Genomic DNA, 24,764 nt, shown 5'->3' on the forward strand with positions numbered 1-24,764 from the left:
GTGGGCGGCCACAACCGTTTGCCAAGCAACAGGATTTCGGTACAGGGTGCAGCTGTCTCGTAGACGGCAAAATAATGCGTCTCTCCTTGACGATATTGGCAATATTCCTGCAACATTTTTTTATCATGCTTTGTTGAATCGTTCGACGATTGCCGATTCTTCTCTATGCTTTACGATTCATTTCTAAATGTCGACCGACCAGAATTTCAGTTTCTTTTGTCCACATATGTGGTCATCTACCTCTGTCGAACGGTTCCGTTTGCCTCTTCGCAATGTATATAGTTTCTCTGTCTCACTCTTCAGTTCTGGACTCTGCTAGTCAGTAGTTTCGTAATATCGCACCCGGATACACGACGTATCCTGGTTTTTCAGTTGAATCGACGCGTTCTCGACTATTTCCATGGTTCATAGATCATTCTAATCGTATTGCAGCGTATTATATATACATATATAAATTGCAATATATATATGACTCCACTTGGTTACCTATGTTATTTAACTGCAACAATGTACATTTTAAGTAAGTTGTACAATTTGAAAATCAAAGATAATGAATTTTAATACAATTTAAAGATTGAAATAGATGATTCAGTTGTTACTTGTATCTGTAAATATTAATTTTGGTATGTAATCTTAACAATATATTAATATTAATGAAACTTATCGTATATTAGACAAAAATGTTAATTATTTGTTATGCATAATTGCTATTTATATTTGTAAATTACAAGATTTGATATGTTAAAAAATATAATTTTACACAATTTCACATAACAATTATTTTATATTTCAATATTTAATTATGATAATATCTAAGAACGAAAACATATATATAGAAGAAAATAACATTGAAATTCTATTGATATTCATATATCAAAAAAATAATATAATGCTCTAATAGCTCTATATTGTATAAATTCATGATTTAAATTCTTTTTAAATTGAACATTAATCTTAAATTTTTGAAAATGCTATTTAGGTTCTTATTTATATTATGTAATATTAAAATATTAATAGGATTTCAGAATATTATTTGTTATTTAAATACTATAATAATGATATTAATTGATATCTATTGGCCTATTTTATAATCCTGATCTAATCATAAATTGCCTGTGTATTAAAAAAAAATACTAATAGCATTCAATGATTAAATATATTAAAATTATTAAAATGAAATAAATATATAATGAATAAAATTATTAAATTATTAAATTAATTTCTGGAACAATAAATTGCTGTATAATGAGATATGTAAAATTATTTTAATAATTTAATAACAATTATATTAACATTAATATTATAATAATATTATAAATAATTGAAATATTTATTTAATTGTAACGATTTAGCAAAACATTACAAATGAAAAACATGAAACTTTATATAATTATTACATGTATAAAATATTTTTTTCATATAACATATATATATATATATATATATGTATTATATTATATAAAATTTATGAGTTATTTATTTTGGAGTGCTTTATTGATTAGTACATGATTCAATTAAAAATAAAATAATAAAATTGAAAGAAACAAATTTAAATTCTATTTTCTTCTAATAATTTTAAAAAGATGTCTTTATAATCATTTTTTATTTTACTCATTATATTTTACAGGATACACTTGTACACACTCTACCGTCGGATAGGCCTGGATTTGCAAAGGGCTTCCGTAAAAATATCGGAGGACGCTGGCGTCGCTTGGTAAAAAGGAAGCCGGAGTCGGAGACTTGTGCCATTCCTCCTGAATTAAAGGATCAACTGAAAACAATTTACGTCTATTGACGATCAGCGTTAATGCGCCGTTGTCTATATTTTTATAATTCTTCCTCGGTTATCGATGATTTCCTCTATGTAAGATAGTAATTATATCAAGAAAGATGTAAATGATACGAATGACAAAGAATAAAGAAAAAAATGCGTAATGGGATAGTTCATCGAAAAAAGACAAAGGGAAAATAATATCGAATATATTTGTTCGTATAAACAAAAATAATAAAAAATATTAAATAGTCTATATTATAGTAATTTTTAGTAGAAAATTTCAAAAGAAATTTAAAAAAAATGAAATCCAATATAATTCGTACTTTTTGTGAAACATATCAACAAGTGCCTAAAGATGTCTGCTTGGTCAAGTTAAAGATATATATAAAAACAAAATTATGTTCTTTTGATGATGAATATTTTTGTGAAAATATAATATCGAAGTAATTATAATTTGAATCATAATTACATAAAATATAGCAATATTTATAAAGACATATATAAGGAAACAAAAAAAAAAAATTTATTACTATAAATTTTATTACGATTTATCGTCAAATATTTTAACGTGTCTTGAGATATTATAAATAAGAAACAAAAAAAAATTTTTAAATAGCTGTCCCACGTAAATATCTAATTGCTCGACTATGCAAAAAATTAAAAGTTGCTAGGCTTTGATACATTGGACAATGGCGTCAAGAACTCTATGAGACTGAAACGTAAAGAGTACGACAACACGAGTTACCTCGTAGCTTTTCTTGAATATGTTTTTTCATGAATAATATAAAAAAATAATTTCAAATCACTAGTATTAACAAATACCTGAAATTTTATAATCTTCAGAATTGCCAAAACTTCTCTATCTACATTTTTTTTTTTTTTGGCATTTCTGTTGTATGTGTAAATAAATGTATAAAGCAGTAAAAATATGAACTACTTTTAATTCTTATAATGGCCGATTGTTCAAGTAGAATTCTAAATTTTTCTTTATAAATATTATTTAAAAAACTTAATATGTTGCATAAAAAAATGAAAAAATACTATTTAAAAGTTACATTTGAAATAATTATTTCTTAGATATATTATAGAATAATTATTTCTTAATTTTTCAAAATGAAAATGATTCGTATATACTTGTGACATAGGCCAATTTAAGATTCTTAATATTATTCAACAGCTCATATTGAGCTCATACTAATATGGTATTTTAGTTGTATTGTTGTATCAAGCAATACTTTTTCTTGAAATATACTAAAATTTAATGGATAAATAAAAAAAATTTGTATATAGTCATTTTTCAGATTTACGTATTAATTCCGGATATAAGTTAAAAAAGATGTAAATCGAGGAATGATTATATGACATTGTGCCACGTTTTATATTAGTGAAACTGTTTGATTCTGTGCTAAATGTATTCTTTTTGCACTTGCAATTTTATGCGTGCGTCAAAATTAATAATTTATATTTAGATGTAAATGGAAATAATATATATACATATTTAAAAGAAAAAAAAAAGCATTAATATCAACGTTTCTTTGAACTCGATTTTTTAATTCCTTATTGTAACTTTCTAGAATGTAAATATATTATTGCATTGTTTGTTTATTATGAATGTGATGGCATAATGTTTAAATGTGAAAAATGTGAAACGAATAGATAGTTTAAGGATCAATAACGTGCCTACGATTTTTATAAAAATGAAATACTGATGCAATTGCATCCATCACCTAGTCACTTGATAATAATTGTTCAAAACTTGTATTTTAAACTTTTTGCCGCAGCTTGGATCTTTCCTCGTGAATATCTGTCTGAATACAACAATATCAAATAAAGTATTCAAAAAGATATATATATTATTTGTGTATTTATTCTATATAATTCCTTAAAATTTTGTCTTCCTATTTTTTTTATATTTAATAAATTGAAATTTTTAATTAAAAAATCATTATATATTTTATTAATTATAAAAGTATAATTAAAAAAATTAATAAGAAATATTAAAATTAAAAATAATCGTCATTTAAATATTGATGTGTTTCAAATATCATATGAAAATATATATAAATGTAAAATAAAATACATTTTATATGTATTATACTTTATATTATTTCAATACTTAAATTTTTATTTTTTATTATTTTAACATTAATCTTCTAATAATTAATATATTTCAAAACAATATACTTGTATTACCTTGAAGCAATTAATTCTATTATTTTGAAATATATATATATATATATATATATTATGTACAATGTACATGTATACACATGGTACAATCATTAAAAAATTTTTTATATTTTATAAAAAGATTATTTTTATAAAAAAGAATCTATAAAATTTTATTGTAATCTATAAAATTAATATATATACTAAAATAACTTAGAATTGTTTTATTATTATTATTATATATATTAATAAATATATATGATTATACACGTAATATATATAAAATTTATTTTAATTAAAATTCTATTTTTATAAAGGTACAATAATTTTATGTATGACAATATATATCTAATTAAAACATATATAATTGTATAATTCTAACCATATGATCATAAATTTACAATTAAAGAAGTATACTTACACAGATAATTTCTTTGTTCATAAAAATATAATTATATAAATGTATAAAACACTTATAATATTAAAAAAAAGTAAGTGATACATTGTAGATTATAGTAATATCATCAATATTTATTTTTTATATACTTAAATTATATTAATTAAAAAAATAGAGGTTAGATTTTTCGATAGATATATTTCGAAACTTAAGAAAAAAATAATTATTGATTAAATAATTTTATTATATTACAAAAGCACGTTCATATATTTAAATATAATAAAATAATATTTTTTGTATATATTAATTTTGTTAAACAAATGTAACATCTTCATATTATAAATATTATTAATGAGAAATTAATAAAAAATTAATGAGAAATACACAGAAAAAAAAACAATAATAAAATATTTAATTTTGAATAAATTTAATTTAAATTTTGATATCATGTAAAATATATAATATTTCTGTTAAACAATATTTAGATTTTTTTTAATACTATTTTATTAATAATAATAATATAATGATATATGTATTATTTATAAATATTTGTAGATTATAGGAACAAGTCAATTTTATTACGAGGAATAAATATTATGACACAGAATAATCCAATAGAACTTTCAATAAAAAAAAAATTGATAGATTCTTTAAATCCATCTTACATCGAAGTAATAAATGAATCATATATGCACAATGTTCCTAAAGGATCTGAAACACATTTCAAAGTAATTGTTGTTTCTGATTTGTTTAAAGATAAACCACTTATTAAGGTAATGAAATTTATGTATAACATTTACAACATGAGATTTAATAAAAATTTTTACTTATATTTTACATTCAAATTTTATAATCAGTTTCTATAATATATGTATAGTATTATATATTATATTTGATAAAGTATTTTATAAAAAGTCTATAATATTTTGTAAAAGTATTGTTTATAATTTGTTTCATTTTAATCTTAATTCATATATTTTAAAGATATAATTTTATTGATTTAGCGTCATCAAATGATAAATGAATTATTAAAAGCAGAATTACAAGGAAGTGTGCATGCATTATCAATTATAGTAAGTATTATTATAAAAATATTTTAATGTAATATGAAAAATTTCAGTAAAATTTGAAAATAAATATTATTTTCAAATATTTAAAATGTTACTTTTATGTTTATTTACAAAGGCGAAGACATCTGATCAATGGAAAGATAAATGTAATATATCACCAAGTCCAGTTTGTAGAGGTGGTTTTGGAAGATAATTTTTGTTATATATATCAAAATTTGAATTATAGATATCATAGTATATACATATGATATCTGCATTAAATTTTCTAGATTTTAATTTAATTCTATTTTATAATTATATGCAATTAAGGAACTTAAAATAAGATAATTATAAATTTTTAAATTCAATATTAATTATTAATTTGAACTGAACAATAATTTAAAAAAAATAAAAAAATACATTAATGTCATAAAGCAAAAGTATCCAGTCTTAATTTTCCCTCATTTTCAGTAAAATAAAGTATATCAGCCATAGATTGTTCTGCTATTGCTTCTTCTGCTCTATCATGCATCTATAAAATATAAATAATTGTTGAAAGAATATATCGAGAAATTTTTTTTATTAAATCATTACTTACTCCTCTAAATGTAATATCTGTTGGAGGACATTTAAAGTTTGGTCCAAAATTAACAGAAACTGTAGCACTTTTATGAATAGAAACTGTAGGATAATAAGCTCCTTTATTAATATCTATAAATGCTTCACCTTGATTTACTCCATTTTTATAAAATATAATTTTGCTTCCTTGTAATGGTTTTAGAGCCTTAAGAGCTTCAGGTACTTGATCTTTTTCTTCATAATAAAGATGACTTTTGAATTTTACTAAGGGCTAATGTATAAACATCAATTTATAAAATTTTTATGATAATATAATAAACTTACATTTCATTCTTACCCGATCCTTGTAGGTATTTGGTAAATGTGATGCATCATGTGTATCTGGTAAAATTAAGAGGAATCCTAATGTATCACCTTCTCCATAACCATTGCTATAATGTTTACCTCTACTTTCATGAAATCGTGTACCTTTTCTATTCATAATTAAAATTATTTATTTATTATAACATTGTATTATATTGAAATTATTTTAAAATAGAATATAAGAATTGAATTATACCTAGATCTCCAGGAATATCCAAATTTATCATAACCTAATGGAGCTTGTAAGTTAGCATATTCTTGACCCCATCCTAATCTTGTAGCTGATCCTTCTGGCATTTCTTCAATAGTAGCTTCCCAATACCAGGTACCTCTACTTACATCTAAAGAATGAACAAGTCATTTAAATGATAAAAAATATAAATTAATAATTTTAATTTTTAAATAATTTAATGTATATTTATTGTATGTATAAAATTATTTTTGATATAATAGATTATAATGTTAACATACTATGAGTTGCTCTGACCATGCAATAGCCTTTTTCTCCAGTAACTGCTAATCTATCTTCTGAAACTCTAAGTTGTGGTGCTCGATCATGCAAAGCAAGTAAAACTGTACTTGGACTCAAAGCTCTATATAGCCAACCAGGAATAGGTTTTCCAGCCCAATCACTACTTTCATCAAATTCCTATAAAATAATATTTAGATTTATTATTAGATTATATATGAATTAAAGAATATACAACATAATTACAAACCTGTCTAAAAGGTGCATGTGGATCAGGTTCAGCAAGAATATATCGATAACCATCTTTGTTAAAAGGATGTTCAAGAGGATATCCATGAGCAGGTAACTTAGGAGCTGTCATATCAGAACCTCTACCCTTTTTACCAGGTCCAGTACCTGTTCCTTCTCCAGGAAATTTACGTTTTGCATTGCGACCACGAAAACCTCCACTAAGTGGTACTGTATATGCCATAGTAATATTCATTACTTATGTAGTATAAATTATAATATAATGATATATCAAAAATATAACAATTGCAAAAAGATTATCTATATATGCTTAACTGTTAAATTTTTTAAAAATAAAATTGACGAAATTTGAGATGAAATTTTTTTAAAATAAATTGAATATTATGAATTGATTCATAATACTATAATTACTATTATATAATAAATTGATAATATTATAGAATTTATTAATAACATAACCTATTTAGACATTCTATGATTAAGCAAGTTGTTATATGATACCATAGTACTGATTAATATCTTGATAAGATAAGAAATAAGTATAACAAAAAGAAAAAAATTAATTATTGAAAGATAAAAATAAATATAAATAAATTAATCAAGTAATTAATCAAATATGCAAAGTTTAATATAAAATATTTATGATTTTAATTATTTGTATACATTATTTTGTTAATAATAATAATAATAATATTTAATAATATTTAAATAAATTTATTAAGATATCTCTCTTTTTTGAAATAATAAATTTCACCTCTACATTAAACTAATTATGAATAATTATAATTTATTAAGCTTAATTAAATATAACTAAGCTTACCAACATGTTGAACACCCATTTCAGTTACTTTTAAATGACCACCCTTAATCATTGCTTCATAATTTGGTTTAATCATTTGAAGATCAGAACATATAAGTCCAAATAATTGTCCATCTGAATTGCTTTCCTCAATAGTAAATAATGTTCCAACATCTTTTAACAATGCTCTATGTATCTATATTCAAACATTAGTTATTTTTGTACATGAAAAAAATACAGCAAAAAATTATAAATCAATAATATGTTTAATAAATATATAAAATAATTCAATGATTTTAATTTATATTTCTATATTTTTAATTATATTATTATATTATTTCAATATTTTCTTATTTTTTTTTTTTATGTATCATTATGTAATAAATTAAAACAATAATATTTAAAATATTAAGATCTTAGAATACTTAACAATTGGTTAAACTAATATAAATTATTTCTAGTTTAATATGTAATTTTATATTCATAAATGTTTACCAACATAATAATTTAATTTCATTTATATAAATAAATAATAAAATTATTTTAATATTTATTGTTATTATATAATAATATAAAATTAATAAAAAAATTAAAAAAAAATTTTTTTTAACATTATTTTCAAATGAATTAGAGAAATGCTATATTTGCAATAAAATTAAATATAATATACAATATTAAATATATAATAGACTGCTTACTGTTGCATGCCATGATTGTGTTACTCTACGTGGCATTGTTGTCATGCTATCCCAATGACATTCAATGAAAGGAATAATATCCTTATCTTTATGAAAAAATGTTCTTTGTTCATTTTCTTTCTGAGATATTTGCAATAAATTTGCTATTGCTGTTACACACATTTGTGGAAATGCTAGAAAAATTATATTCTTTTAAATGTGTTGAATAATTAAACAAAAGTTCAAATTATATATTGAATAATATAGTTATTATTTAAATATATTTATTATATTTATTATTTATTATTATATTTATTATAAATTATTATTCTTACGTGCTTGATTTTTTTTGAAGCTTTCTAAACCAGTAGGAGAACAATTTTTACACATAAATATATAATTCATCATAAAGGGCACTAATTTACCCAATTGATATCCAATGCAAGATTCATGAAACCATCTTGAACAACTAGCACATAAAAGTTCTATAATATTAAGATTTCTTTCTTTTCCACTGAAAGAATATTATAAGAATATATATTTATAAGTATTTGTTATTTTTCATTGCTTGCTTGAACACAAATTTTAAATAAACTAATACCAATAACAATTTCCAGCTTCATTATTATTTGTTCGGCCATTAGGTTTATCAATATTTTCTTCCAATTTATGTTTTTGTTTGCTTTTATCATCATGTTTTGCTTTTATCTTGTCATCAATAGATTCAAGTTGCAATCCATCTACTTTATCGATTGGGCTATAAAAAATATATTTATACTTAACTATGTAAGTTATGAAATATATTAATGGTTTATAACCTCAAAAGTATTTTTTCTGATATGCGAATTTTAAGTATTTTTATATCGAATTAAGTATAATAATACAATTATACTTTATATATATATTTTTATAAATATAATATATATGAATATAAATATTTAATAAATACCTTTCAGTTTTTTCTTCTGACATTTTTGACTGTACGTTTCTATTATCTTTAAATTATTCTTGTTTTTATTTTATCTTAAATTTTTTGATGTATCAATATATAGCAATGTATTTATTGAATATATATAATTATACATGCTTTCTTCGGTTTACTTTTTATTTGTTAGCCATAACTTATTTTTTAAAGCTCAGTTCATAATCACATGTGTCTACTTAATAATGCACAAACATTGATAGGATACTATGGAAATTAAATATCATGTAATCATATAAATTTATATATAAATAAATTAAATATTATGCAGCAGAAATATATAAAATGATAATATTATGCCATTTGTTTCGAACTTTATTTGTATATATATATATATATATATATATTTACGCAAAATTATAATTTGATAGAATTATAAATGTAAAATAATTAAAGCAAAAATTATATAAATATTTAATATGAAACGTTAACATTTATTGTTGACGTTGATATTTAAAATCTTATTATTATACTGATATTAATAATATATATTAGAAAAAATTGCCATATTTATTTATAGTGGCTATGGAAAATATAATATTAATAAAATTATATATAAAATTTTAAATAAAGAAGATATTAATAATATTTACAAATTATAAATAGAAATGGAAATTGTTTTGTTTATTTCTTTCGTTTTTCCATATTTGTATAATTATATAATATTTGTATAATTATATTAAAAGATTAGTGTTTATATAAGTAATTCTAAAATTATTTAAATTTTTATGAGAAATAAAAATGAACTGCTATTTTAAGATATATTTAAAAATATATTATTAAATAATAAAAAAAATTATTTAGCAAACATAGTTACTATAGTATTAGAATAAATCAATAATATCTATCTAATTCATTGTTTATTATTAAATTTAAATTACATTTATTATTTGAAATCATCGTATTTTTATAATAAATATACAATAAAAAAAGAAGGAAATATATTGATTTAATTTATAAAACAATATTATTAATATATTAGAATTTATTTTATTTTAATTTAGAAAATTATTTTTCTAATGTTCGTGCATTATTAAAAAATTATAAAATAAAATATTTCTTTATAATTATAAAATAAAATATATCTTTATAAATAAAAGTTTAGCATTGTAATAATTATTATTTTTATTATAGTTTTTTTAATAAAATATTTATTAATGTATATATTAATATTATTAATATATTATTAACATATATACATATATATATATATATATATATATATATATATAATTTACAATATATTTGAAATTTATATAATAATATTTGTAACATTGCAATTCATATAATCATTTATTTTACCTTAATAATTCGTAATAATTAATATATTTATAATTAATNATAGCTTATAATAATTATTATTGTATATTATATAATAAACATAATTAATTTGAAGATGACCTCTTTCAAGAAAAAAACAAAACAAATATTTCATTGTCTTATTTCATTGTCTAACAAAAATAAGAATTTAGAAAAAAATTATTTTAAAGAAAACATTTAAAGAAACAATACCTACAGAAAAAATTAAATAGATATTCATTAAAAAATATCTTTGATCTCTTAAAATAAAACCATGAATAAGATTAAAATACGAAAACGATTATTCCAAACAAATATGTAATCTGAATATTCTATCTTTCATTTCAAGATAAAATATTAATATTATGTATAAAAATAAATAACAATACCACAAACTGAATCATTTAGTGGGTTTAAAGTTGCTATGACAGGAGTTAGATTTGCTTTGGCGCAGCGATGTTCGATATGGCGCCCTCTGATAGTAAGCTCTGTTATTAGAACACGAGAAGCAGTGGGGGAATAGAGTGTAGCAACGGAGCGTGCGTCTACGTCAAGAAAAGCTTTGAGCTTATTGGTCCCGGTCCATTGTTGCGTATTGATTGCTGCGGAGCGGTGGTATGGTCGTTGGGACACTCGGTCGTCCTCATCGCCGTCGTCGTCGTCGTCGTCGTCGGTGGTACAGTCGAATAGGTTAAGAAAGCGGGACACGCGTACAGATAGATCAGTTTTCCGTGTCGTTGTGATCGAAAGCGCGTTTCGTCGCATGCGATCCATGGATTTGGGTTTACTATATAATAATTACACGTAAAATATACAAATATATATACAAATTATATACGTATTTCTTCATATATACATATAATTACACTTTCACATATACATGTATATAGGTGACACACGCGACACTTGTAAGTATAAGTATAAGCGCGCGCGCGCGCAATATATACACGCAATAAAATATATAAACATATAAACACATGCACGATACAAATAAAAATTATTTCCATATATGTATATACGCATACATATACACGCATACACGCGCGCGCATCTACATATATGTTATACATGTACATAAACATTTACTTATAGATATAACAGATACATATGCACAATCGTGTGCGCGCGTGCTTACATGTATATTTACACATATTTCATATAGGAATATATAAATATGTACGTATATATTTATGTACATATAACACAAAATTGATATAATTATAAATGAAATACGAATACATACACGCACAGTATAGGCAACATGTATATACAAACAGACGTATATAAAGAAACGTAAAGATACACGCGATATACAGAGCACGCGAATACAGACACGCACGTATGTGTATATACGTGGACGCACGCGTATGTATATATCATCGTAGTGGTGGTGTCAGTGGGTTGTTTTCTTGTTTTCTGTTTCTCCCTCTTTCGAGATTGGAACTACCTGCAGCATCAGCGGCGGCGGCGGCGGCATCAGCTGCCGCCGAACGTGTCGACATCGACTCCTACTGATCTTCGGTCTCGATAAACTTGATGGATAATTTTTGAAGATAGTTCTCGCGAATTCTTCCCGAGAGAACAATCAACAGACGGAATTATGCACATCCGAATAATAATTCGGAAGAGTAGGACCGAATAATCGGGGATAAGAAAAAAAGACAAAGATCGACAATTTCATCGGTTCAATTGGTGAAATAGCGGACGAGAGGAAGCGTAATAAAGAATTATTGAGTGATTTAAATACAAAAAAATTAGCATCGGTCGATCTGAAATTTGATTTTGCTACAGGGAAAGGACAAACGAAACGAAACAAAGGAAGAGTTGAACGGACGGATCAAACGAGAAGGAGTGGAGAGTAAGATAGAGTGAAAGAGGGTTCTTTCGTGAAGTGAAGAACAAGCGTGAGAAAAGAATAGAAGAGAGAAACGAGTGAGATAAAGAACGAATGAGATAAAGAACGAGAGATAAGGAACTTGGCGGAAAAAGGAAGAAAGAAGAGGAAAAGAGATTAGAATTAAACTGGCACAAAATCAGCAATAGAAACGGCAATAGTAGGATTTGGAAACAGGTGAAAATAATTTCAAAGACAGCAAGTGTGGGACGGGGGTGGGTGGGTGGGTGGTAATCGGTGCGTGCGTGCATCGTGCGTGCATCGTGCGTCGTACGTGCATCGTGCGCGGGTGCGTACAGCGTGCGTGCATAAACAAGAAAAAGAAGAGGAAAAAGAAGAGGAGGAAAAGGAAGAAGGAATAAACGGCACGATATAAACAGAGAAAAGGAAAGAAAGGGAAAAAAAATAGAGGAAATAAAGGTTGGTTGGTTCGGTGGTGGTGGTGGTAGTAGTGGTGGCGGTGGTGGTGGTAGTGGTGGTGGTGGTAGTAGTAATAGTAGTAGTAGTGGTGAGTGGGCGCAAACTGCGCGAAGCTAGTTCGTGGTTGAAAGCTGCAACGAAGCGCGAGGCGTGCAGAGTTGCAGCAGGAAATTATGAAGCGTATAAGGAGCGCCCCGTTGGCCGCCGCTTGTAATAGCTGCCGGTGAATGTGTGATCCGGGGGCAGCAGAGATCCACCGTAATGACGACCGAAGAGACGACCGAGCAGCCCCCGGTAGACGACTGCCTGAAGGAACGGAAATGGTGGTGCTTCCTGCTGTCAAGCATCTTCACTTTCCTTGCCGGGCTGCTGATCGTACTCCTCTGGCGTGCGTTCGCCTTCCTCTGCTGTCGCAAGGAACCCGAATTCGCTCCAAATGACCCGAAACAGAAAGAGCAAAAGACGAGCCGTCAGGGCAAGGAGTTCGAGGGGACTTTTATGACCGAGGCCAAAGACTGGGCCGGTGAACTGATTTCTGGACAGACCACCACTGGACGTATTTTGGTAAGTTTTTATTTTTTATCTAATCGCACTTTTCTTTCGCTTTTATTCTTCCTTTTTTTCCGCATGTTTCTTTGCCCTATCTTTACTTTTTTCTTCATAGCTGTGAAACGAAAGGAAAGAGAGAGTAGAGATGAATATGTGCACGTGTGTATTCGTGTGTTTGAGAAAAGAATGATATTTGATAATTTAACTAATGTATTTGATATTTCTTTATTTTTGATTCTCATATTTTCATTCCTAATGGGTATTATATCATGTTTAAAAAGATGTTTTGATTTATGCAATAATTTGAAATTTCGTTTTTGACGTGTGTCGTATTAACGGTTTTAATTTTATATTACTTTCTAATGTATTTGAATATTAAACTATCGAAATTCTATTGGAATAAGAAAAAAACATTAATAATGTGCGACTCGTTAAATGTACGTTAAGTTTTCTCATTGTTGATAGTCTGACGCGATTATTTCCCATGAATTATGTTGTCATCGATTTAAATGATATTTACATACTTACTTGTATTCCAGTACTATTACGTTATATTATATTATTTGATTATCGATTTCCAAGTTTTTGCAGAATTATACGCGTATTGTATTGTTGGTTTGGGAATTCAACGTGCGTGAGAAATAATATATCGATCGAGAAGAATATATAAAGAGAATTGAAATTTTATAGGCACTTAGATCCTTTATATGATCATCGTGATATTATACATATATATATATAAGAAAAAATATGAATAAATAGTATAAAAATATATTCGAAGAAATTGCTTTTATCATGCATGGTTTTGTTTCTATTACAAATGTTTCTATTACAAATAATATATATAAAATTGTACTTTTAAAAAGAAAATGAAAAAAAATTAAATTATTAATGCAAATATAACATTGAATCAAATTTCAATTCTTTTTGTAGTTTATAAGAATTTAAAGGAAATATGTAAAATACATACGTACTATATACACGAAATAAAATACATGATAAAATTGAATTAATTTTCTAAATAATTACTTATATCAGAGACATCATAAATAATTTTTTTTGCACTTTAAATTATAATTCTAGATTAAAACTTTTTATATTTTTATATTAAGAGAATTTATTAATGTGAATATTTATCTATTTTTCTATAAAATTTTATAAATTTACTTTTATTTTTATTTTTCATATTATGGAACTCTTTTTCTTCGAAATATGACATCATAATATGAATATTAATTCTAGTTTAAGGCCAATTGCACACGTTATTTTCCTTTTTTTAATTTGACATTTTCTTACTCGAGAATGATGCATTAGTATAAATTCAAAAAAAAAAAAAATATAAAATATAACAAAAGTATTTCTAAACTATAACAAATATTATAATTGTATAATTATAATAATATCTTATTGTCAATATAATGCAAATTTAACAAAAAAATTATATACACAATATATAACAATTTTTTATATGTTTTTATTATTTCTGTTTGATCTATACTAATTCATGCATATGATTCACAATAAATTGATTGATATTATTCGATGATTATATCAAAAATTGTATCAATAACTATACAATATAAAATTTAATATAGAAAAAGAAAAAGATTATTACAGTACGTAATAATTTAAATATACTATATATTTTAATATCACAGAAGTGTACATGGTATATATATATATATATATATATACTATATACTATATACTATACATGTATACATATAATGGCACGTACAGAAAGTGAGTTCACGGCACGAGTTAGCTCGAGTATCATAGCTGATGACCCAGTTTTCGTTCGTGGAACCAGCACGTCGTTGACTGAAGTAGAGGGGTAGTTTCTACGCAGTGCGTGCTTTATCCTGTGGGGCGTGTTTCCAGCCTCTTTCCTTTTCGAAGCTTCACGATTCTATCCTCTTGGTTTTATTTTCGTTGTGTATTTTCCAACGAAAAACTATACCTACCAATTTCTATTTCGATTTAAACAAAAAATACAGTTTTTAATCGGATACGCTTTCTCTTCAATAAACGTTTTATTAAAAATAACTTAATCCAAAATTTTATATAGTTTTTTTAATTTAATATTCCTTTTATATAATATAATAATGAAAAGTATTATTTATTGAAATTATTGAAGAGTTAAATATAAATATTTATATGTTAAACATAAAATTGTATGAGTTAAATTTATATTAATAAATTTGTTAAATTGTTAGATTTTTTTATTTAAAAAAAATATAATAAAGTTTTTTTTTAAGTTTTTTTGATATACTTTGTATGTGATGTATGTGATTATATGAATTTTACAAATATGTTATAGACATATATGTTACGTAAATATACACAGATTTCTTTATACTTAGCAAACTTGAATCAATTGTATTGCAATTATGTTTGTTGTTTGAAAGTTTTAGCACAACATAGATACTTTAGAACTAAATTATTATTGCAGTACTCATTTACAAGATGTATATACTACTTTGGTGAAGATACTGCGTCATTTTTATGCTTGTAGTTAATTTCTATAGTTTGTCCTATTTCGATAGAGTATATGCTAAGAAGTGTGTTTCTAGGTTAGCACTTTCTTCTAATAAATAAATCAAATTTTTGACTGAAGAAAATATTCTATACTTGAATTATGATTATGTAATGATTACATAAAATATTTGAACATTATCATATTTATTATATAGTAATTTGTATACTAATTAATTAGATTTAAATATATTTCATATGATTTATTAGTATACTTCATATAAATATAAAAATTTTATAGAAATAAAATGAACGATGAAAAATGATGCTTTATTAAAAAATATGAAAAATATTTTTTATAGCTATTATATTTTTGTTGGTCAAATCTTTTCTGCTCAATTTTTCTGCTCAAAATTAAAATTTTTGTCTTCATTTGAATAAATATTATCAAATATTATTCAAATAATAGAGGTATAATTTTGATAATTCCATTTTGTCTGAAGTTTATGATATATAATATAGAAACTTTTTTTAATCGAAAGAAATGATTAAAAATCAAGATCTATAAATAAATATCTATAAATAAATAGAAATATAAATATATTGATAAATTAAATTTTATATTCATAAATTTAAAAATTTTACAATTGTATTAATTTATGGCGATTAAATTATCTTCATATTATAGCATAAATCCATAAGTCAAAATATCATTAAGTTATCATTAATTTGACAGGAAATTTTATATCTCTTTATTAGTACACAATACTTTTATGATACATTTTTATATATTCTTTTCAAATAACACGACGTCACTTATATAATGGTGATGTGTCTTACAAAGACAACTAAGTAGGTTTCTCTCTAATTTAATCCAACTGCAACTTACCACGTTACTTGCTACCAATGAACTAGTCGAACCATACCCTTCTCTACTAGATGACGTGTGTCTTACTTTTCGCATTAAGTTTTATCGAATTATAGAAACCTTTATATATATTGACATCTTGGTTAATTTCGCCTAGAATATATAATTCGAGTAAAAAGTCAAATTTCATTTAAAATGTATGTAAAAATATAATTTTGAGATACATTTTAATGCACAGAGCGATTTGTTTTAATTATTTGTTAATAATTAATATCATCAATGAAAATTCTTTTTGTCATGAATGATAAAATTTTGAAATCTCTTCAAGTTGGTAACTCTGATTTTTTCTATGTTTTTTTTTAAACAAATTTCTAAAGTCTTCAATTTTTTTATGTAGATTTAAAATTTAAAATTTAAATAAAATAAATTGTGAAATATTCTAATAATTTTGTTTAAATTTTTATATAAATTTCCAAAATTTCCAAAATTTCCAAAAAAATTAATAGATAAAAAAAACTTTGAAATTTATTCAATTTTTTTTTATCTTATTCAATTCTTTTTGATATTGTTAATTAAAAAAATATTATATAATAAAAGACATCGATTAAAAATTTGATTATGAGAGAAGAATATAGAGAATATTAAATGTCATTATGATAAAAATGTATTAAAATCGTATTATTTGTAAAAAAAAACTAATAAAAATAATTGAGATAATCATGTTATGTTGTATATACTACTATACTTCTATACTATATTTATAATAATTATATATTCTATACTATAATAATATATTCTATACTATATTTATAATAAAATTATAAATAAGGATATTCTATGACTTAATATAAATCAATAATTAATCAGTAACGATAAATAAGAATAAAAATAAAATAAGGATAATAAGATTGCATTGAAGACTTGTGTTCCCTAAAGAAATATATTTGAAAATCAATCTGTACATCTAATTAATATTATTGATTTTAATTGATTTCATCATATTTCATCACAAACTATCATAGTTGTTTTTATACAGAATAAAATATCAAAGTTCGTTTATTATTTAACGAGCACAATATAGCAAACAACAAGTAATGAATTAATCACATTAAATAATCACATTAAATAATAAATTAATTAATTAAGTTTTAATTTACATTATTTTATTATTTTCTCGTTCTTTTTTCGTTCTTTCTCGACTTTTCTCGTTCAAACTTGTTACATTAAATTATTATTGGTTTTATTACTATTAATTACTTATTACGTTTCCAGATTTTAAGGATAATTTAATAGATAAAGTAATACGAAATAAATTAAAATATCATATTGTTAGTTTAAAAAAAATGAGAATGAAAAATAATATTTTCCATTTATCAAATTATTTTACGTTGAAATACATAAGCATTCAATCACGGTGTAAAAGAAGTGTCATGCTATTAATTCAATACTCTATTACCTTCATGCATTGAATGTGATATATCTTGATATCTTGTATATATTATGTTGATGAATCGACAAAGGTTTTTATTGATTCTTGTCTATCTTCTGCGTATTTTCTACACACACAGTCTCCAAATTATATGCCAATTTTTCTTTATCATTTGTTATATTCTTGGAAAACAATTTTAGATATAACGTAGATAAGTCAATCAATTATTTGGAAAAGTTGAAATGCTGAAAGTTTCACTTCGATTTTTTTCATTAAAAAAAGATTTAGCATTGAAACAAGAAAAATCCATTTTACTAACTTTATTACAAAAAATTCTTTATAATTCTTATATATTCTTTAACTTAATATATATATGTATATATTTTTATACAATAAATTGAATAATATTCTAATAATTTTATATATAATATAAAATTTTATATATATTATATTTTATATATATAATAATATTCTAAAAATTTTTCAAATTTTTAGTTGCTCTAAGTATAATATAATAATTGAATCCAAAATTTATAATAAATTGTTTAATTTTTTATTATCAAATTTACGTCAAATACAGAATTTTCTTACTTATATAATTAAATAATTAAAAATTAAAAAATTATTAAAAATCTACATGTCTATTAGAATCCACATTATTAGAATCCACAATTTTGTTTAATGTAAATATTGTATATTTTAAATAATATATTTGTATATTGTAAATAATATAAACATAATATAATATAATTGCTTTTTTATTTTCATTAAATATAACGTTCATTTTTTAATTTTATTTTATATTAAGAGTAAAAATTATTTTAATTTTTGTATTAAATCATTTTTAATTGTGATTTAAATGTTTGTAACATTTTATTGAGATGGGAAGAGATCAATGTATTATGAATTACTTCAATTTCAAATCAAACTATTAGTATTTATCAATACTGCTACTAGTATCAATTCATTCAATTCATACAATGTGAGTAATGAATTTGAGAGAGAAAGATCGATTAATGAAATATGCCAAATCTTTCAGTTATTTTGCAAAAAAGACAAAAAAATCATTTGTTTTTTTGATTGGAAAATTCTCCCGCATATGTTAATCCTCCTTCTTAATCCTTAATTCTCTGACCTGACTTCATTTGATTATTCATTGAAATCGTTTCAGTATTATTTGATAGATATGCACTTTTAAATATTGGAAAAAATGCAAAAAATATTAATGATTTTAATTAAGGATTTAAATCTATTTTTTTTATGGTAGGAAGTTCGATAATTATCCGATGGAAAAATATTTAAAATTTATTATATATATATATAAAATATATTATATATTATATATTATATTAAATATATTATAAATATATATATAAAATAATGATGAATATTTCTTATAACTATAAAAATAAAAATTTTATAGTTTTTTTAAAACTTTTTTCTTAAAAGATAAATTTATTTTAGAAAAGTATTAAATTAATTTTTAATTTTAACACATATAGAGAGTGATTCATAAATATTTTTATTTTAAGAAATGAATCTATGCAAATATATATTTTAAATTTATCACAAATTCAATACAAGTAATAAAAGAATATACATAATCTCCAAAAAGAGAAAAAAGAAAAAAAAATATAAAAGAAATTTGAAGTCATTTGGAAAAATATATTAAAAATATATAACATAATTTCGAATATGTGTAGAATGTTATTATATGTAAAGCAAAAATCAATCAAAAATGTAAATCAAATTCTCTCTCTGAAAATAACTAAATCAAGAATCTTTTTAATGCTTTCATTTAAAATAAATAAAATTAATTACTTTGTACGAAATTAATAGATTTTGTTTCGTATTTTTATCAGAATTGCTATATTAATATAATATATTATAATAACGTTAATTTTGTTAAAAATTAAATTTATTAATCTAGTATTTAATTTTTTAAATCTATTAAATTATATTAATTGGCTTCTGAATTCTTCATACGTCATTTTTTATTTATCTTAATATATGGATTCACCCTTTAAAATATGAACATACATTTATAAATTACCCTGTATAAACAACAAACATACTTCTATCTTTCAGCAAGCATGAAGCTTGCGAATGTAAATAAACTACAGTTGCCGAGGCACACCCACTCCCTTCAATTCAATACAGGATCCACTCTCGCAGTAAGAGAAATGGGCATATAATCGTATATACATAGGAGTGTATTATGTGCATACCGGTTTTGTCTCCGCGATATCATTATGATGGAGTTTCCATTTATGAAATGTCCTAGGAAGCAGGCCGTCTATCCTAGCGCTCTGTACTGAACCTACTTTCAAAAAAGCTTCTTCACGACGATACTTTTTAGTCTACTTTGTAGTGCGTTAGCATAGTGCGTTAAAAAATGCTTTGGATGAAGTTTTATTCTTCTTCAGTGAAAAAAGAAAAGATTTCATTAGAAAGCATGTATAATATAATATATTGAGATAGATAAAAAAAAGTAATGAAAAATAACGAATAATTTGAATAATAAAAATTTAATTCATTTTCTATTTAAAAATTTCTTGAGATTTTTTTTCCTTGCTAATAATGCTCATTTGAAAATAATTTAGCATAAATAAATAATTTAGCAAAATAGCATACTAAGAAATTAATTGCTGTGTATTCAATTAAAAAAAAAAATGAAGTTTATGTCTTTATTAAGACAAGAAAAATAAATTTTAACATTTTATTTAAACTATCTTGTAAATTATCTTATATATAATCATATCAATTTGAATAAAATTTTTTTTTATATGTAAAAGATGAATAATTCAAAAAGAAATATATTTTCATGATTATATTCTTTTATAAATGATACAATGTTTAAATATTTTTCCTATCTAGATCCATATAATATTAATATAATATAGAATATATTATATTATTCTAATAAATACTGAAATATATATATTTCTTTTCTTATTCATCATTAGATTATTAAATATAATAATGATAAATGAAATAAAAAAAAATACCATTTTACTTAAGAATTTAAAAATTTATATAGAAAAATTATTCCATCGCAGAAAATCATTATGTCGAATAATAAATATCTAGATATCAAATAAAATAATGAATATTAGAATAAGAATTTGTTTCGATAATGTTCGTGTTATGAATATAAATATCATAATAAAAATTGTGTTATAAATATCTCTATCAAAATTTAAAAAAAACAAGTAATAAAGATTATCTCGTGCAGTTGTTCCGTAGTTGGCGGAATTATCAATGATCATTACTACTGGCCTGACTCTCTCTAATACTGATGGTTGTTACTACTTGCTACTACAATTCAATGTTGTGTTAAATTGGTAAAAAAAAGTAAAAAAAATATTTTCATATGGAACATATAGATATATAATGATAAATTATATTTGAAAAATAATATGTTTCTTTGAATAATATTAATATTCTAATAATATTCAATCTGATAAATAAAATGAATTATTAATCATTCTATACGCTGCAAAATTGTAAAATTGAAAAATTTCGAAGTTTATATAATTTTTTATTTACCAATTTGTTATTATTATTATTATTATTATTATTAATAAGTGAATTATTATATAAAAGAAAGCTTACTTATTGTATTATGTTAAAATCGAATGTTAATAAGGAACGAACTCATATAATCAAAATAAGAGAAATATTAATTGTTTTAAATTTGTTTCGTAATTTTATCCATTATTTACTGCATTATTTATATATACAATTAAACAATAATTTTATAATTTTATTATTTTTAAACAATAATTAATATTGAAAACAAAATTAGTTTTTATTTCGTAATATCTCGAAACTATGAATTCAGTGTTAATTCCAGCTGTCATAGCGTAGATTTATTTATATCTTATTGATTCGATTCATTGGACTATTATGGTAGTCTAAAAATTGATTAAACCTTCAAGATATCAATCACTAGAGACGGTTATTCGCAGCGTGAATCAGTTACGACTGTAGCGTAAACTCGGTCGCGCGGCAACAGCGATCGTATTTAAGATGCTCTAATTAAAAAATACAAAGTTAAATCCCGACAAAACACATGAGCAACATTTGAAGAATCACAGAAAACTAGACGAATCCCCAGGGAATCCGCGTAAGGTTGCGCAAGATCGTGCAAGTTCACGCAAGATCGCGCAAGATCATGTAAGACCGCGTAAGAATATGCAAAAGTTCGTTTACGATTATAATTGTTTCATAGAATACAAAATAGGAAGATCATTGCGATATTTGTTCGAAATAAACACGTATAAACGTTTAATTTTCTTTGTTACATCGATATTCGTTGCATATGCGCGAGTCGGCGCAATCTAACACGTTAGCGTTCAAATTAGCCGCGCAAAGTATAAGTCAGTGTTTCGAACGCGCGCAACCAGTCGCGATACAGCGCAATAGTGGTGCGCATCTACTTTTGGTATATATAGCTTTAGGAAGAAAATCTGTAATAGTGGCATGGCCGTAAATTTATAATAGATTTGATTCGTATAATGTTGAATTATACGAATAATTTATGATATAATTTCTAATATTTGAAAAATATCTCTGTGTTATTTAGAGTGTGATTTGTGTTGTAAATGTTATTTGAAATTGTACATCTTAATTTTTGGAAGATTTTTCTTTATTTTTAAATTACTTAATTAAGGTTAGAATAATTTACATCAATAACGTACTTTTATTTGATAAATAGTAATTATAAAATAATTTTATTTATAATAGGTATTTAATATTTTCATATAAATATCGAAAAATTTTTATTCTATAAAAATTGCATACTATGAGTTTTATTTGTAAAAGATTATTGTGAAATGTATTGTAAATAACGCATCAAAATTTATATTATAAAATTGTAATAATATATTTCAGAAAATATACGATTTTCTTATTTAATTATTAGAAGAATATTTAAGATATAAAAATTTTGGTAATGAAAAAAATATTATCAATGAAAAAAAGTATATCTTAAAGAAATAACAAATTAGATAATTGTATAGTAAGAATTCTTCAATAAATTTAATTATTATATAAGTTTCAAGTCAATTTTAATTTTATTTTGAAATAATAATAAAGTTGAAATTATTAAATATGATCAAACAATATTTAATATAATTTTTATATTAGAAATCAATTGATATGTTTTAATGACAGACTAAAATATATTAAAGGTATATTTAAATATATTTAAACATATAAAAAATTGTACAATGAATTAATATTTCATTAAATTTGTTTGATATCAGATAGTGGAAATGTTAAGAAAAATATATTAAATTTTATATAATATAATACAATAAAAACATAATAAAATGCAATATCATTTGGAAATATTATTTAATCTTATTTTTTTACCTTAAATTTTATTTTTTTGATTTAAATTCAATAGAAAACGGTAAATAATAGATTTTATTAAATTTTTTAAAAAGAAATCTCACAAACATTCATTTTTTCCGTTATCATTTAAGACAAAATAATTTATTTATGTTCAGTATATTTAGAACATATGAATGATATAATTGGAACTTATCTTTTAGCTAAAAAAGTAATCCTTTATCTGACCCATATAACGAAATCAATTTCTTTTCACGGATCACTATCTATTTTTCTTTGAACATTCGGCATCAAGTGTAAGCATATCTGTCTCATTCGTTATTTAATTCGCATCGTATCTCTAACTTAACTGGCGACAGATGAGGAGTTTTTAGAACTACTGGTCGTGCCCGTCCTTCGTACATGATCTATTTTTGAGATCCTGTAAGCTGCGCCTTAAGAATCTTTAATAAGTTTCGATGTTTAAATGTTGAACGATCTCTATATGAAAGAATATTTTATCATATGTTCCAATTTCTCCGTATTAACTACTTATTTAACTACTTATTTTTTTTTCAACGTTCTTTCATTTATAGATATTGCAAAATAATTAACAAAGACGTATAATAAATTATAAAATTTCCATTAAATATACATCAGATTGTTAAATAGCAATGATATAATTTAAAAAGTATTTTTAAAAAAATGCAAATAACTATCATTGAACTTAATAATTTAATTAATTATTAATTAAACGATAAAAGAATCATGTTTATAAGATATAATAAAGTGTCGATAAAGCAATTAGTGTGCAATTAGTAATCAAAAAAAGTCCTTAAATGATAAAAATCATGCCTAAGCATGATAAATATTTTAAAAAAATTTTAAAGATTTAATAATGATGTATAAATATCGAGAAAATATAATATCTCTTTCTGAATATTTAATAATGTCTATAAATCAGAACATTAAAAAAATGGTCTGAT

The 24,764-nt window shown here is 23.2% G+C and overlaps 5 protein-coding genes across 39 annotated transcripts in view; 3 read left to right on the forward strand and 2 right to left on the reverse strand.

Moving 5' to 3' along the window:
- LOC122714459 overlaps positions 1 to 2,038 on the forward strand; it is a 76,323-nt gene extending 74,285 nt beyond the window's left edge. For all 6 annotated transcript variants that reach the window (XM_043935796.1, XM_043935797.1, XM_043935798.1 and 3 more), the window contains one exon: positions 1,628 to 2,038. In XM_043935796.1, coding sequence (XP_043791731.1) covers positions 1,628 to 1,795 — 168 coding nt within the window. In that variant the 3' untranslated portion in view covers positions 1,796 to 2,038. The remainder of the gene's footprint in view (positions 1 to 1,627) is intronic.
- Positions 2,039 to 4,331: 2,293 nt separating this feature from the next.
- LOC122714513 (DNA-binding transcriptional regulator BolA) lies at positions 4,332 to 5,719 on the forward strand. Its single transcript, XM_043935888.1, has 4 exons — positions 4,332 to 4,434; positions 4,896 to 5,113; positions 5,345 to 5,413; positions 5,526 to 5,719. The coding sequence occupies exons 1-4, from the start codon at positions 4,404 to 4,406 to the stop codon at positions 5,601 to 5,603; spliced, it is 396 nt and encodes a 131-aa protein (XP_043791823.1). The 5' UTR covers positions 4,332 to 4,403; the 3' UTR covers positions 5,604 to 5,719.
- A 31-nt stretch (positions 5,720 to 5,750) lies between these two features.
- LOC122714512 (set1/Ash2 histone methyltransferase complex subunit ASH2) lies at positions 5,751 to 9,568 on the reverse strand. Of its 2 annotated transcripts, XM_043935886.1 has the most exons (11): positions 9,475 to 9,568; positions 9,127 to 9,282; positions 8,861 to 9,039; positions 8,547 to 8,719; positions 7,870 to 8,044; positions 7,051 to 7,259; positions 6,803 to 6,980; positions 6,528 to 6,672; positions 6,306 to 6,441; positions 5,988 to 6,239; positions 5,751 to 5,921 (listed from the first exon to the last, which is right to left on the reverse strand). In XM_043935886.1, the coding sequence occupies exons 1-11, from the start codon at positions 9,495 to 9,497 to the stop codon at positions 5,817 to 5,819; spliced, it is 1,731 nt and encodes a 576-aa protein (XP_043791821.1). In that variant the 5' UTR covers positions 9,498 to 9,568; the 3' UTR covers positions 5,751 to 5,816. The 2 variants fall into 2 exon arrangements, with proteins under 2 accessions (XP_043791821.1, XP_043791822.1); XM_043935887.1 differs by lacking the exon at positions 5,751 to 5,921 and having other exon boundaries at positions 6,070 to 6,239; positions 6,293 to 6,441.
- A 114-nt stretch (positions 9,569 to 9,682) lies between these two features.
- On the reverse strand, positions 9,683 to 11,945 carry LOC122714515. The gene is made up of 2 exons (XM_043935922.1): positions 11,196 to 11,945; positions 9,683 to 9,714 (listed from the first exon to the last, which is right to left on the reverse strand). Exons 1-2 carry the CDS (start codon positions 11,578 to 11,580, stop codon positions 9,683 to 9,685), a joined length of 417 nt encoding a protein of 138 aa, XP_043791857.1. The 5' UTR covers positions 11,581 to 11,945.
- Positions 11,946 to 12,975: 1,030 nt separating this feature from the next.
- Positions 12,976 to 24,764, forward strand: part of LOC122714514 (calcium-activated potassium channel slowpoke) — a 122,604-nt gene continuing 110,815 nt past the window's right edge. For 22 of the 29 annotated variants that reach the window (XM_043935896.1, XM_043935908.1, XM_043935900.1 and 19 more), the window contains exon 1: positions 12,976 to 13,684. In XM_043935896.1, the coding sequence (XP_043791831.1) occupies positions 13,382 to 13,684 (303 nt within the window). In that variant the 5' untranslated portion in view covers positions 12,976 to 13,381. The remainder of the gene's footprint in view (positions 13,685 to 24,764) is intronic. The other 7 variants (XM_043935921.1, XM_043935913.1, XM_043935918.1 and 4 more) reach the window with 1 other exon arrangement.

This window comes from Apis laboriosa, unplaced genomic scaffold, assembly GCF_014066325.1.
Source record: "Apis laboriosa isolate Shangri-la unplaced genomic scaffold, ASM1406632v1 scaffold30_cov140, whole genome shotgun sequence".
NCBI lineage: Eukaryota > Metazoa > Arthropoda > Insecta > Hymenoptera > Apidae > Apis > Apis laboriosa.

What these genes read in the sequence shown, in the direction of transcription:
- LOC122714515 (XM_043935922.1), bottom strand. Translation starts at nt 11,580, where the DNA reads ATGGATCGCATGCGACGAAACGCGCTTTCGATCACAACGACACGGAAA. An exon ending in ACTAAATGATTCAGTTTGTG is followed by an intron (nt 9,715 to 11,195) that starts GTATTGTTATTT and finishes TAATTTCCATAG; the next exon opens with TATCCTATCAATGTTTGTGC.
- LOC122714512 (XM_043935886.1), bottom strand. Translation starts at nt 9,497, where the DNA reads ATGTCAGAAGAAAAAACTGAAAG. An exon ending in AATGGGTGTTCAACATGTTG is followed by an intron (nt 7,260 to 7,869) that starts GTAAGCTTAGTT and finishes TGGCATATACAG; the next exon opens with TACCACTTAGTGGAGGTTTT. An exon ending in CACATGCACCTTTTAGACAG is followed by an intron (nt 6,981 to 7,050) that starts GTTTGTAATTAT and finishes ATTATTTTATAG; the next exon opens with GAATTTGATGAAAGTAGTGA.
- LOC122714513 (XM_043935888.1), top strand. Translation starts at nt 4,404, where the DNA reads ATGTATAAAACACTTATAATATTAAAAAAAA. An exon ending in ACTTATAATATTAAAAAAAA is followed by an intron (nt 4,435 to 4,895) that starts GTAAGTGATACA and finishes AAATATTTGTAG; the next exon opens with ATTATAGGAACAAGTCAATT. An exon ending in TGCATGCATTATCAATTATA is followed by an intron (nt 5,414 to 5,525) that starts GTAAGTATTATT and finishes TTATTTACAAAG; the next exon opens with GCGAAGACATCTGATCAATG.